Source organism: Vombatus ursinus, unplaced genomic scaffold (genome assembly GCF_900497805.2).
Source record: "Vombatus ursinus unplaced genomic scaffold, bare-nosed wombat genome assembly UNPS02014779.1, whole genome shotgun sequence".
In the NCBI taxonomy this organism is placed as follows: Eukaryota; Metazoa; Chordata; class Mammalia; order Diprotodontia; family Vombatidae; genus Vombatus; species Vombatus ursinus.
In genome coordinates, this window is record NW_020954557.1 from 49,041,002 (window position 1) to 49,058,112 (window position 17,111).

General features: G+C 39.0%; 1 protein-coding gene across 3 annotated transcripts in view; it reads left to right on the top strand.

Annotated features, from left to right (window-relative positions):
* The window catches only part of STK39 (serine/threonine kinase 39), a 317,622-nt gene that overhangs the window by 106,578 nt on the left and 193,933 nt on the right, over window positions 1–17,111 (top strand). For all 3 annotated transcript variants that reach the window (XM_027865926.1, XM_027865927.1, XM_027865928.1), the window contains exon 5: window positions 1,317–1,372. In XM_027865926.1, coding sequence (XP_027721727.1) covers window positions 1,317–1,372 — 56 coding nt within the window. The remainder of the gene's footprint in view (window positions 1–1,316; window positions 1,373–17,111) is intronic.

Below are 17,111 nucleotides of genomic sequence, written 5' to 3' on the forward strand. Positions count from 1 at the left end.
AAGGGGTATCCTTTTGAGAGGGAAAAGGGAAGGACATATTTGGTAGATCTCCCTCTTTTTGAATATAATACAGTAGTTCTTGAAAGAGTACTGCAGCCTGGAAGACCCTAGGGATTCTCCTGATTCAAATGCCTTTCTATTTGTTGGTAAAGTTTAATCTAATGGGCCACTATGTCTGTTCCAAGATATGATTAGAAATATTTTTTCCCTCCCAGAACAATAAATCAATTTACACTTTGTAGCATCTACTGCTATTTTCTCCAACCAGCTTTTTATATTTTACCATCCAACTTGTACATTTTCTTTGATTAAAATTTAAAAATTTTTCCCATTTGCATGTAAAAACAATTTTAATTATACATTTTCTTTATGAGAGAACAGTACTGCCATGTTACTAGGACTATTCATCTAATCAAACACAATAAGTACTAGAAATGTTAAAATGAATAAATTATTCTTCCTACTTGATATTGATAATGAAAAGACATATGCGCCATAATCCGTTTCCTCATAGAGCAGAAACTGATGTATATTGGGTTATTTTAAAGAGTATTTTGGAATTATTCTCAGTGGCAGATGTGAATGAAGGTAGTTTTAAATAGGTAGCATTTTTTTTTTAAAGGCAATTGGGGTTAAGTGACTTGCCCAGGTTCACACAGCTAGTAAGTGTCAAGTGTTTGGTCTGAGGCTGGATTTGAACTCAGAACTCAGGTACTCCTGACTTCAGGGCCAGTGTTCTATCCACTGGGCCAGTGCTCTATCCACTGCGCCACCTAGCTGCCCCTAGTTAGTATTTTAATAAGAGATAATCATGGTATAGTGTCTTGAGGGCCAGCCTTGAAGTCAAGAAGGACCTGGGTTCAAGCCCTACTTTTGACAAAACTGTGGGGCTAGGCAAATCTCTTAACCTCCCAGTGGTCCAAACAGTTCTTTAAGACTAAGTTTGGATGCCCCATCAATGTATCCCAGGAGGTCTCTACACTGATGAAATATAAAAAAACAAAAAACAAAAAAAACACACCCAAAAACATATTGAAGTGTTTCATAAGATGAAAACATTATGTGTTTCGGATCTGACTATTACCAACATGCAAGATCAAGGCTTTATTTGTTTGTGATTTAAGTTAAATCTATTTAATGGCTGAAATATCCTGGTTATCCCAGTGTTGGTCACATTTCCTAATTTACAAAATAATATTTGTGAAGTGCAATTCAAATTAGTAATATTTGCCTTTTAAAAAAAAACTTTCCTGAAGAAATGTATATAACATAACATGTGTACTTTGTAGAATTAACTTCTAATTTATTTCTGATAGGGATTTGAAGGCTGGTAATATTCTTTTGGGCGAAGACGGTTCAGTACAAATAGCAGGTAAAGATTATAAATCTAAAATTCATTATTTGTTTGCACATGGGTGTTCTGCTCTACAGTTTCTGGGGGTTTTGCTTTGTTACTGAGAAATGAATAAATGCATATACTCAGTTTTCTCCAGATAGTGTTCAACAAGGCCTGATTATACTATTTATAGTTTCTTTGCAGTACTGGAGCCTACTTAAGACAAATCATGTTGTCCTTCTAGTTTTTTATTCAGTTTTGTTAGGCTTGCTAATCTTTTGATTGAATAGTGAACATTGATCACTTGTGGGAGGAAGAGATTTGCTCAACAAAATCATTCCTAGTCTTGATGATGCTGAAAGTTCAAAAACTCGGTGACAAAATGAAGACCCTTTTTGGAAGGCATTGCCAAGGAGCCATCCCCTTCTGTTTTTAATGCCTCTCCTTATTCTGATGCCTTTCTCAGAACTACTTGTAATATATAAATAAACCTTTATTAGCTCTCAGGTAATGACCATTCAGGAAAGTGTATTGCTATGGGAATTCATTCAGCTCTCTCATTTTATCCCCAAATAATGCTGAGAATATTGACTGAGCTCATTTGGTCTCAAGGTGAAGACATAGTTGCTCCATTTTACAAATGACAAATGCATCAGAGACTTCTTTAACTCTCCCAAATCCCTGTCTACCATGCTAAATCAGATCAGAGTTGTTGGCCTTTAATTTACTTTTCTGTCCATGATTTGCCTGATCTTGAGATCTGTGGGTAGATATTGTGTCGCTATCAGAAATCCACACTAGTCTGTGAGGTTTTCTATTGACCAGTGCTTGTTTGCTTTCTCCAGTGGCCACATAATTTTTTTGTGAAGTAAATCTTTTAGGGAGGATCCAGTAAAGCTATGACTATGCACAAGAGTGAGGGCATAGACTATGCACAAGAGTGAGGGCATAGAATAGACCTAGAGCTGGAAGGGTCATATGAGGAAACTGAGATCCGGAAAGGTAATTGATTTGCTCCAGGTCACGCATGATAAGTAGCACAGCTGGGATTAAAACTCCAGGTTTGTGAGTCTGCAATCCACGTTCTTTCCACTATACTTTGTTAAAATCTGATAGGACTTCAGGAAGAAGGTTTTGATAGACAACTGCATGCCTGAAGGAAAGTAGTGACTTTATCCTTAAAGGAAGGAATTTTTTTGAATAGGCAGGAAGGGAAATTGGAAACTTTGTGGGGCTGAGCATCTGCTTCTTAGGAAGCCAGCAACAGTAGAAAATAACACAAGTAAACTTTGCAGCTATTTCCATCCTGAATGATAGATTTTATCCTAACAGTTTGTTTCGTGGTTTATTTACTGTTCCCGAGGCTGTCTAGCTAAACTCCTCATTCACTTAATCCTCCACCCCAGGTACTTATTAGCCGTTACCACAGAAGCTAGGGACAGTTCAAGAATGCTCCCATTGAATACCTGAAAGCTGAGGATAAACTTTTGGATGCATTTTAAAACCTTCTGGCACCAGTATTCCTTCCTTCTGTAGCCTTAGCACTGTTCTGAGTTTGCGTGGATTCCATATGTTCTGTATAGGTGGCTGGGTTCTGAGGGCATTTGTGAGCTAATAAGAAGGTAGCAGATGCTAGTTGGGAAACCAGAAGGGTTAACTTGCTGTCATTCATTTTGTTTTAACAGATGTTCCTATTTTTATAAAGAAATTATCACATCCCAATAGGAGGGTCAGAGTAACTGCATTATGTCTTTGCAGTAAAGTGGCCTATCAGTTGTTGTCCTTTTAATGTCTTCTCTTCACTACCTGGCAGTCATTTAATCCTGTTAGTCTTAATATTAATGATTTGGTGTTCTTGGCTATGTCTGCTATGTGTTTTGGACAGATTGTCCTTTTCCAGTTTGGATTCCCTGAGGTTAATTATCCTTGAATCTTTCTCCTCCACAGTACTGGTGTTTTGTTAAGCTGTAGGTGTGTGCCACATACCAAGAGGATGGTTGGTGGGAGGGCGGGTTAGGGTGGAAGGTGGGGGGACGATTGTCTAGTGTTAGTCCTAAGGTGAGAATCACTTGTAAAATTCAATTCAGCATGCATTTATTAAGCACCACTTATATGCCAGAAATTGTACTAGGTGATGTGGTTACAAAGACAAAAATGAAACAGTCTCTGCCCTCAAGAATCTTGTTGTATGCTTCTGGAGGAACACAACATACATACATACATACACTCTTAGTACTAGAGAAATTGAGAGAGAGAGACCTCTAGCAGCTGGGTGGGTGGGGAAAAGAAAAGACAGCTTCATAGAAGGCTCCTGAGTACCTGAGTTGAACCCTGAAGGCAGATGAGGTGCTGAGAGGTAGAGACGTGGTGAGGGGAACGTTCTAGGCATGGAAAATGACTTGTGCTACTGATGCTCAGACATGGAAGATCGAGTATCATATTTGGACAAATGCTACTGTTTTTAGGTTTGGTTGGGAGTCCATTTTGGAAAGGCAACTTGGTATAGTGGATGGAGTGCTGGAGTTGGAGTCAGGAAACCTAGGTTCCAATCCAACTTCAGATGTTTGGAGCTAAGTGATATTAGGAAATCATTTAACTTCTTTGGGACCCACTTTCTTCAACCATAAAAATATGGGAGTTGGATTCCTTCTAGATCTAGATCTACAATTCTATGAATGTAGAGTTCATGAAAGGTGGTACTCTGAGATAAAGTGGGAGGGGTAGTTGGGAGCCAGATTGTGAAAGCTTTAAATGTAGTTTTTCACTTTTTTGGCAACGGGGAACTATGCAAGATTTTTGAGCAGGGCAGACCCATGTTTTAGGCTATTTGAAAACTTTGAGGAGAGGGGAGAGATTCTAAGTAGAGAAACCAGTTATGAAGCTATTCCAGTCTAGGTGAGAGGTGATGAGGTGAACTCAGGTGCTGGGTATTTTGTGAATGAAGAGAAGAGGAAGGAGGACTGATGTTGTGGGGTTAAAATGGCAAGAGTTGGTGGCTGTTTGGCTGTGGGAGGTGAGGGGAAGAGGGCAAAGTCTAGGATGACCGACTCCAGGTTGTGAACTTGGGTGACTGGGAGGATGGTGGTGACTTCCAAAGAAATAGAGAAGTTTCAAGGAAGAGTAGGCTTAGGATGGAATGTAATAGATAATAATAGAGATAATATAGTAATAGATATTAATTCCATGTGATTCCACATAACTTTTGTATATGTTGCAGTTAAGATGCCTGTGGAACACACAAGAGTAGGTAATCACTAGGCAGTGGATCTATATATGACTGGACTTTATTGGAGCCATTAGTACTGATTATATAGATTAGACAGTTATCTGCAGAAACTGTATGGGGGAAATATTTTTGAAGGAGAGAGAGAGAGAGAAAGAGAAAGAGAGGGAGAGAGAGAGAGAGAGAGAGAGAGAGAGAGAGAGAGAGAGAGAGAGCGCCCCCATGGACAAAATGAAAGACCATAGGGGAGGAAAGTTAGTATATTTAATTTTATAGGAAACAGTATAACTTTGTATGTAGAAAGGTTGTGTATTCCATAGATCCTAATTGTTGAGATGAAGTATGTTCAGGTGTCTGCTGCTGTAGGAGGTCAGGAGGACAGAGTTCTGTAGTTAGGTTAAAAACAAAGGAACTGGATAGCTTTCAAACACTAATAGCATTTGTAATTGTGCAAACAAAAATAATCTGGGCCATAATTAGATCTTCTGCATCTGTGCATAAATTGATTGCCATCTGGGCCAGGGAACTTACGCCACACCTTTTCCCTCTTCCATCTCCTCCATTGCTGTTGAAGCATAAAGTATTGTACAGTCACTGGTGAGGTTCTGGGGGGAATGGGGGGGGGATTGGAGGTGTTCCAAGGAGAAACACTCCTCATGTGAGTCATCATCACATGCAGAACTACACTGAGGAGCGCCCTTGCTCTAATCAATGCAGAATTTTTAAGCCTGATGCACAAGGCCCCTTCTTTTGCCTTCCAGATAAATAACTTGATTAGACAGTGTCTATAAAATTAATAGCTAACTCTTACTGTTCTCCAGAAAGAGGAGAAGCCATTTTAGTCATATTCCTCCCATAATACATTACATCTTCCTCATATAGTACTGGGGAAAGGCAAAAGACTTAGTACATCTTGTTATTTGTGAACAAAGGTGAATTCTTATTCTAGACAAACTTAATATAAGAAACTCATAATTATAAAACTGACAAATTATGTCCTATAGGAATGTTTTTTTATATTACAGATGGATTCAGTTTTTGAATTTCCTTAAATAGTGGATTTTCCTGGAAAATTTTAGATTTTATTTGATTTACCACAATTATTTTCATTTGGGTTCAGTCAGCCAATGTTGATTAAAAAATGTTCACACATCCAATACTTGTGTAAGAATATCATTAGTCCCTTCCACTGCTGTAGATTCTGTTTATGGATTTCCCTTCTTTAGTTTGTAGTAATAGTTAGGAAATAAGAAAAGAAGGCAGCTTAAGCTAGATTTAGCATTGTTTTGAAAATGCCTGGCATAACATAGGGGTCTAGGGACCCTGGGAGGGTTTCACCAGCATCTGTCTGTTGAATTTTAATCATATTCTTAGTGCCACACATATTCTCTTGGCACTCTCACATCTCAGGCATAAAATGGAACAGGGGTTTGTTTGTTTAAATTAGTAGGATAGTTATTTTCAGTGAGGGGAGGTTGTATACCCAGATTTTTTTTTCTCTTGGTATATTTTCAGATTCAACCTATGTGTTGAGTCTTCTGTGACTAAAGCTTTTACCAGTAACACCTGCTAAGACTTGACTTGCCTGGAAGTAATTAGGCTTTATGCTTCAGCCTTAAAAACCCGAAGGGAGGTGGATATGCTGACTGAGTGTTATTCGAAAAACCACATGGTGTTGTGTCTTTCACTGCTTTGGCATGGACTTAAAGAGAGGAGGATGGCACTGTAAGAAGAAAGCCACTTCTTGCGTTCTCAGGAGAAGAGGTGCAGTCAGGTTATGAAAGGCAGCATCCCTTTTGGGAGCTGGGATTGAGATGCAAAAAGTCCAATACCAGGGATGTTCTGTGTAGGAGGCAGCTTCAGACTACAGTCTGGCTGCACTGGGAACTTGACTCTTCTGAGGATTCAGAAATAGGTGATTAGAATTGGTGCCTATGTTTGCTGTGGTGTGCACAGAGCAGAGGTATCTTTTTCTTGTTTCTTTTGTCTTTGGGTAGGTGGTGGTGATAGCATGTAGGTGGGAGAAATTAAGCAGTGAACTAGGATTCTAGAGGTTTTACTTCAGCCTCATCCCTTTCCCCCCCCTTTCCTCAATTGCTTCAGGTATATGTCCAGAGTGAGTGACTGCCAACTGGCCACCCCCACTGATGATTCAAAGCTTGAACCTTTCAAGAATACCTCTTATTTATTGTGCTTTTTAAGTTTTCTTTATAGAACAAGAGGAGTCTTTTTAAGAGGGCTTTAGGCCACATGTGGCCCTCTAGGTCCTCAAGTACGGGCTTTTGACTGAGTCCAAGTTTTACAGAACAGATCCGTTTATGAAGGAGATTTGTTCTGTGAAGTTTGGATTCAATTGAAGAGCTGCACTTGAGGACCTCGAGGGCCACATGTGGCCTTGAGGCCCCAAGTACCCCATCCCTGGCTTAGGCAGTTTAAAGCCAGGCCATTGAAGAAGTGGAACTAATTGATTGCCTGCTATAAGATTCTGTAGGCAGAGGCTGTCAAAATGTCAGGTTTGATGGTATCAGATTTTTGGGGTTTTGCTTAAGGTATGTGTCCAGAGTTTTAGGTTTTGTGCTAATAGTTTCCCACTAGTTTGGACTTGGAGTAAGTTTCATAACCTGGACAATAGATTCTCTGGTTTAGTTGCAATGACATACATAAGACAATAGGTACTACACATTAGAGGTTGGAGAAACCATTCTTAATGGAAAGAAACAGCTAAAAGTTGCTTCTGAGAAGAAGAGGAGCAAAAGAAGACTAGTCCTGAAATACTGTGAAGATTTAAAACAGCTCTTCATAGCTGAGCCAGGTCGAGCATTAGGCAAAGTAGGCAATTGCCTACGACTCAGCAGGCATGAAAACACAATGAAGTACACTGTGTATTCCTTTTTGTAAGTACTTATTTTAATCCCAGATAATTCATGCTCTTTATGGCATTTGAGTATTTATCTTGCGTTAGGTCAAATCACATGTGTAGCAGTGAAGGAATGGATATAAACCTCAGTGGCCACAATCTTCAGGCCTTGCCTAGGGTAAACAGGTAAATACCTTCTCCCAACTTGGCTTGGTGGTAGAGTCCTGTGGGCATGAGATAGTATGTGGGAGCGAAGAGTTAGGTGTGAAAATGGAAGGGACTATTCTGAACAATTTCTTCACACCCCAAAAAAGGGGATGTGTTAGAAAATTTGCAAACTATGGTTTACAAAATTATATAATGCTCCCAAATGAATGCCTCCCCCAACCGAGGAGGTGCCATTTTGATTCCCCTCCTAACACCTAAAAGTAATGTGAGGCTTTATGATTGTTGGTTTGACAGCAAGTGTTGAAACCTGAGTAGGAAGAGAGTATGTGGCGAAGACCTAAAAGGGAGAGAAGTTCTCTTACTCAGCTCACGGTTTACAGCTATGAGTAGGATCTCTCAAACTCTGCTGAAATTTCACCACATCTTTTCTAAGTGTCTTAAACCTCTTGCCCCACCTCCCTTCCATTTAATAAATAATTCCTTCACAGTGCATTAGATTCCCCAGCTCTGAAGGCCAAGCCAGGGATTGTGTGCCTTTCATTGTCAAAGGGTAAATAAATATTTGAGACAAAACTAGAATTTTAGTGGAGAGAAAATTTTGTTGTTTAGTTATTTTTTAAGTCGTGTCTAAATCTTTGTTGACCCCATTTGGGGTTTTCTTGGTAAAGATACAGGAGTGGTTTATCATCCTTCTTCAGCTCATTTTACAGATTAAGGAACTGAGACAACCAGGGTTGCCCAGGGTCATACAGCTAGTAAGTGTCTGAGGCCAGATTTGAACTCAGGATGATAAAGTCTTCCTGACTTCAGGCCTGGCACTCTATCCACTGTGCCACCCATCTGCCTGAGAAGAGAGGGTATATAAACATTTAATAAAGGGTAGGGCCCATTATGTTAAATATGAGTTCTATTATATAATCTAAACCATTACATATTTTATTTTTAAATTTTATTTATTTGTTTTTAGTTTTCAGCATTCACTTCTGTAAGATTTTGAGTTCTAAATTTTCTCCCTATTCCTTATCCCCCCTAAAGATGGCATACAATCTGATATAGGATATATATGTACAATCATATTGAACATATTTCCATGTTAGTTGAGTTGTAAAGAAGAATTAGTACCAAAGGGAAAAACCATGAGAAAGAAGAAACCAAAAAAAAAAAAAAAGAGAAAGAAAATAGTATGCTTCGATGAGCATTCAGACTCCATAGTTCTCTCTCTGGAAGTAGATAGCATCTCTTAGATCTTTTATTGCTGAGAAGAGTTAAGTTTATCAAAGTTGGTCATTGCACAGTGTTGCTGTTACTGTGTATAATGTTCACTTCACTCAGCATCAGTTCATGTACATCTTTCCTGATTTTTCTACCTGCTCATCATTTCTTATGGAACAATAGTATCCATTACATTCATATACCACAGCTTGTTCAGCCGGTCCCGATTTGATGGGCATTCCCTCAATTTCCAATTCTTGGCCACCACAAAAAGAGCTGATGTAAATATTTTTGTACATGTGGGTCCTTTTCCCATTTTTGTGATCTCTTTGGGATACAGACCTAGAAGTAGTATTTCAGGGTCAAAGGGTATGCACAGTTTTATAGCCCTTTGGGCACAGTTCCAAACTGCTCTCCAGAATGGTTGGATCAGTTCACAACTCCACCAACAATGCATTAGTGTTACAATTTTCTCACATATTCTCCAACATTTATCATTTTCCTGTTTTGTCATGTTAGCCAATTTGGTAGTTGTGATGCAGTACCTCAGAGTTGTTTTAATTTGCATTTCTCTAATTAATAGTGATTTAGAGCCTTTTTTCATATGACTATAGATAACTTTAATTTCTTCATCTGAAAACTGCCTCTTCATATCCTTTGACCATTTATCAAGTGGGGAATGACTTGTATTCTTATAAATCCGACTCAGTCCTCTATATATTTTAGGAATGAGGCCTTTATCAGAGACACTGGCTGTAAAAATTGTTTCCCAGCTTTCTGCTTCCCTTTTAATCTTTGTAGACCAAGAAGAGAAGCTGTCACTGACTTCAGAGACCAAAGATGCTGCAGTGAATTGTATTGAGAGGTGTCGTGTGAAATGGAAGAATAAGTCTCAGGTTCTTGCAAAGGGCCTGGCTGCGCCATCGTGCACTGCTGCTGACTCAAACAGATCGTTCACAATGACCTCCCCATACAGCCACATCTTATCTCTGGCATCCCTCACAGGGGACCATGTGCCAAAGTAGAGCCTGGAGGGCAATAGGAAGACCAGCAAACTCTATCTGGAAAACAGACCATCACTCACTATTCGCATTTACTAGATACTAAAACCCTGAATTTATTTAATCCAAAGATTATGCTTTTCTATATCTTAGAGTTAGCAGTATTTCAAATGGATATTTAAACAGGCTCCAAAGCAGATTTGCCCTATGAAAGATGATAGCATTGCACAGAAATTTTTCTTTACACTTCGTAGAAGTGTGCACTTTTACAACTAATGTTATATTTCTTGAAAATAAGAACATTTAATGATCTTGAAAAAAAAGCATTGACTTTGTGCAAAAACTTTTTAATTTAATGTAATCAAAATTATTCATTTTGCATTTCAAAATGTTCTCTGTCTCTGGTTTGGTCATAAATTTTTCGCTTCTCCAGGTAAATTATTCCTTGCTCTCTTAATTTGCTTATAGTTTCACCCTTTATATTTAAATCATGTATCCATTCTGACTTTATCTTGGTATACAGTATAAGATGTTGGTTTATGCCTAGTTTCTTTTTCCAACAGTTTTTGTTAAATGAGTTCTTATCCCAAAAGCTGGAGTCTTTGGGCTTATCACACAATACTATATATTATTATAGTCATTGACTGCTGTGAATGAATGGACTTTGTACATTTTAGGATTTTGAAAAATGTTCCCATTTAATAAAAAACCTCTGGCTTGTAGCAGGAATGTAATCAATTTCGGAAACTCAGTTCTCCATTGCACATTTCAACCATTGTTGGAAACTGTATGGGTGCTTAGATGCTGTCATTAGGATTATTCCTATCCATAAGCAGCTGTTAGCAGCTGTCTAAAGAACAACTTGAAGAAGTCTTAGAGGATGAGTCCCATGGGAGTCAATCATTTCCCTCTCACTCTGCTGGAATTTTACCTGTGTGAAAGCATTTATAAGGTGGTTAATCTCAAAGGAAGTGGGGGTCTACAGGGAAGAAAGGCAGATACATTTCCTTTCCCTGAGGTGCATTAGACTATATTAATGAGACTTGTTAGGTAAAATAAGTTTTTAATTTGTAAAAAAAGGCAACACAAGTTGTTGAGCTGTGATTATATTAATGAGTATATTTATATTCAGCTTATTTTCTATATCCCAGTGTCTGAAATCATTGTAATCTTGAGCTTAGGGACAGTACCTGCCCTTTGGAAAAGGTGAGAATTTAGATTTTGGAGAGGATCTATATGTATCCTGGGCTAATAGGTCATCTCGAGGGAAGAATCTCCCACATCATATAACTCTTTTACATAGCTTGGCCAGGCATAAGTCACTTTGTGGTTGATTGCAGTGCATCCCCTGCCATCCACTCTAATGTTGGGGCCTCCTTCTCTCTCTCAGAAACATTTGAGTTCCTTAAACATCCTTTTAGATCTGATCTTTTTGTAGATATTACCTGCTTCGGATCCTTGTTATGGTTGCCTACTAGATCCAAAAAGTTTACTAGTAACTGGCTTACAATCTTCCCTTCTTACCCATATCTCACTATCATAGCTGAGCACTTAAATCAGCCACCATGCATTTATTGAGCACCTACTCTATATGTGCCAGGTACTCACTCTATACATGGTACTGAGGACACAGAGACAGAAATGGAACAGTCTCTGCCCAAAAGGAGCTTACACTGTTCCCTCAAACACCCTAGCTTTTCAGTTCTTCAACTGCCTTCAGCTGTCACTCAGAATGGTTATACTCTCGATCTAACCATTGCCCAGGAAGACTTGGGTTGAAATCTGGCCTCAGATACTTATTAGCTTAAGAAAGTCACAACCTCTGCCTCAGTTTACTTAACTGTAAAATGAGGATAATAATAGTAACTACCTCCCAGGACCAAATAGAGGAATACTTGTAAAGTGCTTAGTATAGTATCTGGCACTTAGTAAGTGCTTAATAAAGTGCCTGCCTGCCTTCTATCTGTCCTTTCCTTTCTCACTTCCTTCCACTCTCTCTCCTTCTGTGCTGTCACTGTGTTGTAGAACTTCTAGAAATTCCCCTCTGATCACAACCCTCTTATTCCATCCCTCTCCCAGATTTACTCCTCCTGAACCTGTTCTTCTTCATCAGGACGTCCTGTCTGTCCTCTTGAGTGTGTCGTCCCTGCTCCAGCCTTGCATTCCTCCCTCCACTGTCTTGAACCTGGGATTGACCTGGGGTTCGTTTATGCACTGTGCTCTACTTTTGAATTCTTTACCTCATTATTCTGTCCCCAGTCACGCAACCACACTGACTGGATCCTTTATAAATTCCTTATCTGTTTTTCACTGGACCCTCACTGCTGCACAGCAGTTCTTTTATTCTTCCATGATTGATTTTGTGTCACTTTCGCTGCAGCAACTGTCCCAAAGATCTTCTTTTTCAGGCTTTGTACCACTCCTCTCCCCGTATTCTCATTCAAGCCAAGCCCCCATATTCCCATGTTTTCTTCTTTACTGTAGAGGCTGTTCTCCTTGAGATTTCCCTTCTTTCCTACTCCACATATCAATCCCAGTGGTAATACTTCCCATTTTCTTGTTCTTTGCTCTAGTTTCTGATGAAATTACAGCTCTTTTCTTTACCATAACCAATCCTGCTACTTGTATTCAATCTGGTCCCTTTCCATCTCATTTGGAAACTTGCTTCCTCAGTTGTTCCCTTTCTTTGTCTCATCTTAAATCTGCATATGTCCTCTAGGCCCTTTCCTGCTGCTTAGAAACATGCCCACGTCTCTCCCATCATTTATCAAGAACAACAAACCAATCACCTTTACTTTGCCTTTTGCTGAAAATACTGCCCTTTGTCTCTTTTTCCTTTCACAATCAGACTCTTAAAAATCATCTATATTCATTGCTTCCACTTCACCTCCTTCCCCCCCCCAAACTCCTTGTAATCTGACTCCTAACTACCATCTTTTCAATGTTACAAAGGCTCTTTTAACTGTTAAATTTGGTGACCTTTTCTCAGTCCTCACTTTACTTGACCCCTTTGCAGCTTTTGACACTGTCAGTATCCATTTCCTTCTGCACACTCTCATTTTTCTTCTATAACACAATATTTTCTTGCCTTTCTGACTGTTCTTCAGTCACTGTTGTTGGATCACCATCTCTCTCCCACTCATTAAGCATGGATGTCCAAAGGGGCTTTCGTGAGCCTTTTTTTCTAATTTCTTTACACATTCTTTCTCTTCGTGATCTCTCAGCCCCCATAGACTAAATGTTCTCCATCCAGGTATCTTCTCAATCTAAATTCCTCCCTCTTGAACCCCAGTCCTGCATTGTCAGCTACCTCTAGGACATCTCTACCCTAATTTTCCATTGGCGTCTCAAATTCCACATGTTCAAAACAACTGCTATTTTCTTCAAAATCTCTCTCTCTACCAGCCTTTCTATTTCTGTTGAGGGCACTGTTGTCTTTCTAATCATCCACCTTCACAGTATTGATTGGATTAGTTTTTGCCTCCTTTCCCTGCTTCATCTCCCGTATCCTGTTTCCAGGTCTTTATGATTACAATACTGCTGTCTCTCTCATTTCCATCTGCTTCTCCTCACTCACATAGTGTCCACTTTGCTCCAGGCACTCTGTTTCACTTGGACCACAGTGGTAACTGAATACTTGATCTCTCTGGTTCCTTTCTCTCCCCTCCGCAGGCCGTCTTCTACATAGATGCCAAATTAATATTCCTAAAACAGGGTCTGTCATTCTTTGACTCAAAAATCTTTAAGCTCATTATTGCTTCTGATATAAACCATAGGCTCCTCACCCTGTCCCATGAATAACCTGATATCTGCCTACCTTTTCAGAGCTATTTCAAATTATTTCCTTTCATGTATAAGATTTAGCCAAACTGGCTAACAGAGTGCATTCTCAAGGCTGTCCCTGTCTGGAATACACTGCTTCCTTCTACTTTCTGGATTCTCTGGTTTACTCTAAGGACCAGCTGAGGTACTTCCTCCTACAGAATGGCTGGCTGTGTTCTTTTTTTTTTTTCAATATTTATTTACTTGTGTACTTGTTGGGTTTTCTACTTTACTTTTCCTGCCCTCTACAATGTAAATTTCTTGAGGGCAGAGATTCTTTCCTCTGTGTCTTTGTATCCTTTGTGCTTAGCATAATATCTTGTACACACACTTGTGTTGTTTGGTGTTCAGTCATTTTTTCAGTCTTGTCTGACTCTTCGTGAACCCATTTGGATTTTTCTTGGTAAAGATGTTGGAGTGGTTTCACATTTCCTTCTCCAGTTCATTTTATAGATGAGGAAACTGAGGCAAACAGGGGTAAGTGACTTGCCCAGGGTCACCCAGCTAGTAAATGTCTGAGGCCATATTTGAACTCGGGTCTTCCAGATTCCAGACCCAGTGTTCTGTCCACTTCATCACCTACCTGCTCTTGTTCACAGTAGGTTTTAATAAATGTTTGTTGAATTGAATAGCATATTTATATACCATACTTTGTTTACCAGTTTTCAGAGAAATAGAATGTAATAAAATATACACCTTTCAAACTCACAAATATGATTTAATGTTTTCTCACTCAGAAGAATAGGGATCTTGTAGGTGACCACAGGATCTTTATTGTGGTATTAATTTTTTATCTAGAATGGACAGTGAATTAGGACACCTGAATTCTAATCTGACTGCCTCTGATTCACTGAATGATCTTGGGCAATTCATTTACCTGACATAGGTTTCAGCTGCTTTACCTGCAAAATGAGGCAATTGGACTTGATGTTTCTACTTCAGGATTCAATATGAGGAGCAACAGAAGACATAAGAAGGCAGAGGGACTTCTGAAGACGGATATTTAGAGGGTTTTGGCAACCCTGATAGCCTTGGGATAAATGGTTGGAGGAGATTATAATGTTTAGCCTAGAGAAGCAAAGAGTTAGTGGGCACACAATAACTTACTTTAAGTATTTGACAGGCTCTCGCATGAAAAGGATTAAACTTGTTCTTCTTTGCCTTTGAGCATAGAATTTGGAGCAGTAGATGGAGGTTGCAAAAAGGCAAACTTAAGCTTGGTATCAGGAAAAACTTTACATCAATTAGAGCCCCCCAAAAAGAAGAATGAGTTGCCTTGGGCAAACTGTCACCGTAAGTCTTCAGTCCAAGGATAAGAACTAGAAAGGCACCTAGCCAAAGCTGAGAACCAGAGAGATGAACAGATTGCTGAAAGTCACAGAGATTATAAATAGTAGAGCCAATATTTGAACTCGTATCCCATCGTTCCAAAATTCAACCCTCTTTCTACAGTGTCATGCAGCTGTTGGGTATGTTGTTAGAAAATATTCTTGTTCAGTAGGAATTGGACTCGATAAGTATACTCTGAGGTCCCTTCCAATTCTGAGACTCTTTGGTTCTGTGGTTTCTAAAAATTTTGATTTGATTTGTTTGTAGACTTGTGGCTAATAGTGAGTTTTGGTAAACAGAATGCTGGTTAATATAGGATTTAACTTATAAGGCTCTTACTTTTGAGTATTTGCTCATCTTAGGTTCCCAAAAAACTTAGGGGCCTCATAGAGATGCTTTTATTGTAATTTGTTTACCTCTTTAAAGTTCTTTAGAGATTATGTTAGCCTTGACTTGCTGTTCTATAAGCTTAATAAAAACAATACAATTCCTCTGAAGTGTGTGTAGTACTTTAATCATCCCCCTTAGGGGACCATCTTTGTGGCATATGAAGTTATTCTGGCTTTTCACAGGCTTTCTGGTAATCAAGTTAGTGAGTCCATGTGGAAAGTATTTTAAGGACATGACCATCTAGACACATATGACCATTGTTTTAAAATTTTGTATTTATTAATATTTCATATCATCCCTTTTTTGTTGTTTGTTTCTGTGTTTGCTGATTCAATATCTCTGGAGTTCTTATTACTTTTGGGTATTACTCTTGTTTATTTTGGGAAAATATTTTGAGTTCAGGTAATAATGACTTCATCTTGTGCTGGTTTTTTTTTACAGGGCCTTTCATTTATCTAATCAGTTTCATATCTAAGGCCATATTTTATCCCAAAAAACAACTCTTTTTTTAGTAGGTTGCAATATATCTTCGTTTTACAGGTGAGAAGCCCAAATTACAGAGATGTTAGAAAGGCGTCCTGAATCCTGACTCCTTTCCTCAGGCTTTTTATGTGCTACCTTCCAACTCCCTGGGCTCTTCCCAGCATGTTACTTCCCCATTCTGGTCTTATGTTTCCTCTTTGGTTAAAATGAGAGTTTTTGGTGGGAAGACCTTTAGGGCCCATCTACCATAATCATTCTGCGAATGGGTAGCACTACTTACTCTGGAATTTCCTAGAGGCCTGATTATCACTTTAGTAAGGGAATGACCTTGTACAAGAAGAGGCCATCTCCCTTCTGTTGGTATAGCTACTTTTTTAGCAGCTCCAACCAAACACTAGGCAGTGGAAGTTGAAGCATTTAGATTGCAAATATATGTATTTAAATTGCTCTTGATCATCTGAATGTGAGAATTATCTGTCCGGTGGATTGCTTGAGAATTGGGAGTCATTTCTTGCCACCTAGCTGCTATATGTTGTAAATTTGAGGTTGCTATGGCTTAACTGGACAACTGTATGTGGATTTTGATTCTTGTATCAGAAGTTTTCATGCTTTGGGGAATGCTGCTTGGGAAATTGTTCATCATTTATCATCATTTGCACCAATACTTCCCTCCATTGGGTCTGGCTAATTTACCATATGAGTAGCCAAACTAAGAGCTGCTAATGGATTGCCCTGCAGTCCTGCATCCCTTTGTGCACTTAGCACCTCTATCTTTCCCTTGAGGTTGGGAGTGGGAAGACAAATATGGATGTCATGGAGAGTGGGGGTGGAAGTGCTTGTTCTGGGGATCGTACAGCCGTATCACTATTAGAGAAAACAATGCTTAATTGTTTTCCTGATTGTTTTTATTTTTCATGTCAGTGTAGGATGATAATTTCATATCTAGAGTGCAAATTATGCTCACAGCCTAGAGTCATTTCTTTAAAAGTTAACATTATAGCACATCTGTAGAATATAAAAGGGAGGAGAAAAGCATATGCGGGATTATCCAGGGAGCCTATCCACATAAGTTCTGATACAGGGAAATGTTTTCTCCTGAACTTTTCATGAATTTTGAAGTTAACTCCGTATACATTAAGGGATTTTATATCTTGATATCCTACATTCTTTTGATGGCAGTGCCTACGAAGGCTGCAAAACTGTCAGATTTTTTATTCTTTGTGTTTAAAAGAAGAATCCAGGACTCTTGAACAGCTGACAAACAGAAGCTGTGGGCCTGGACTCATTAAG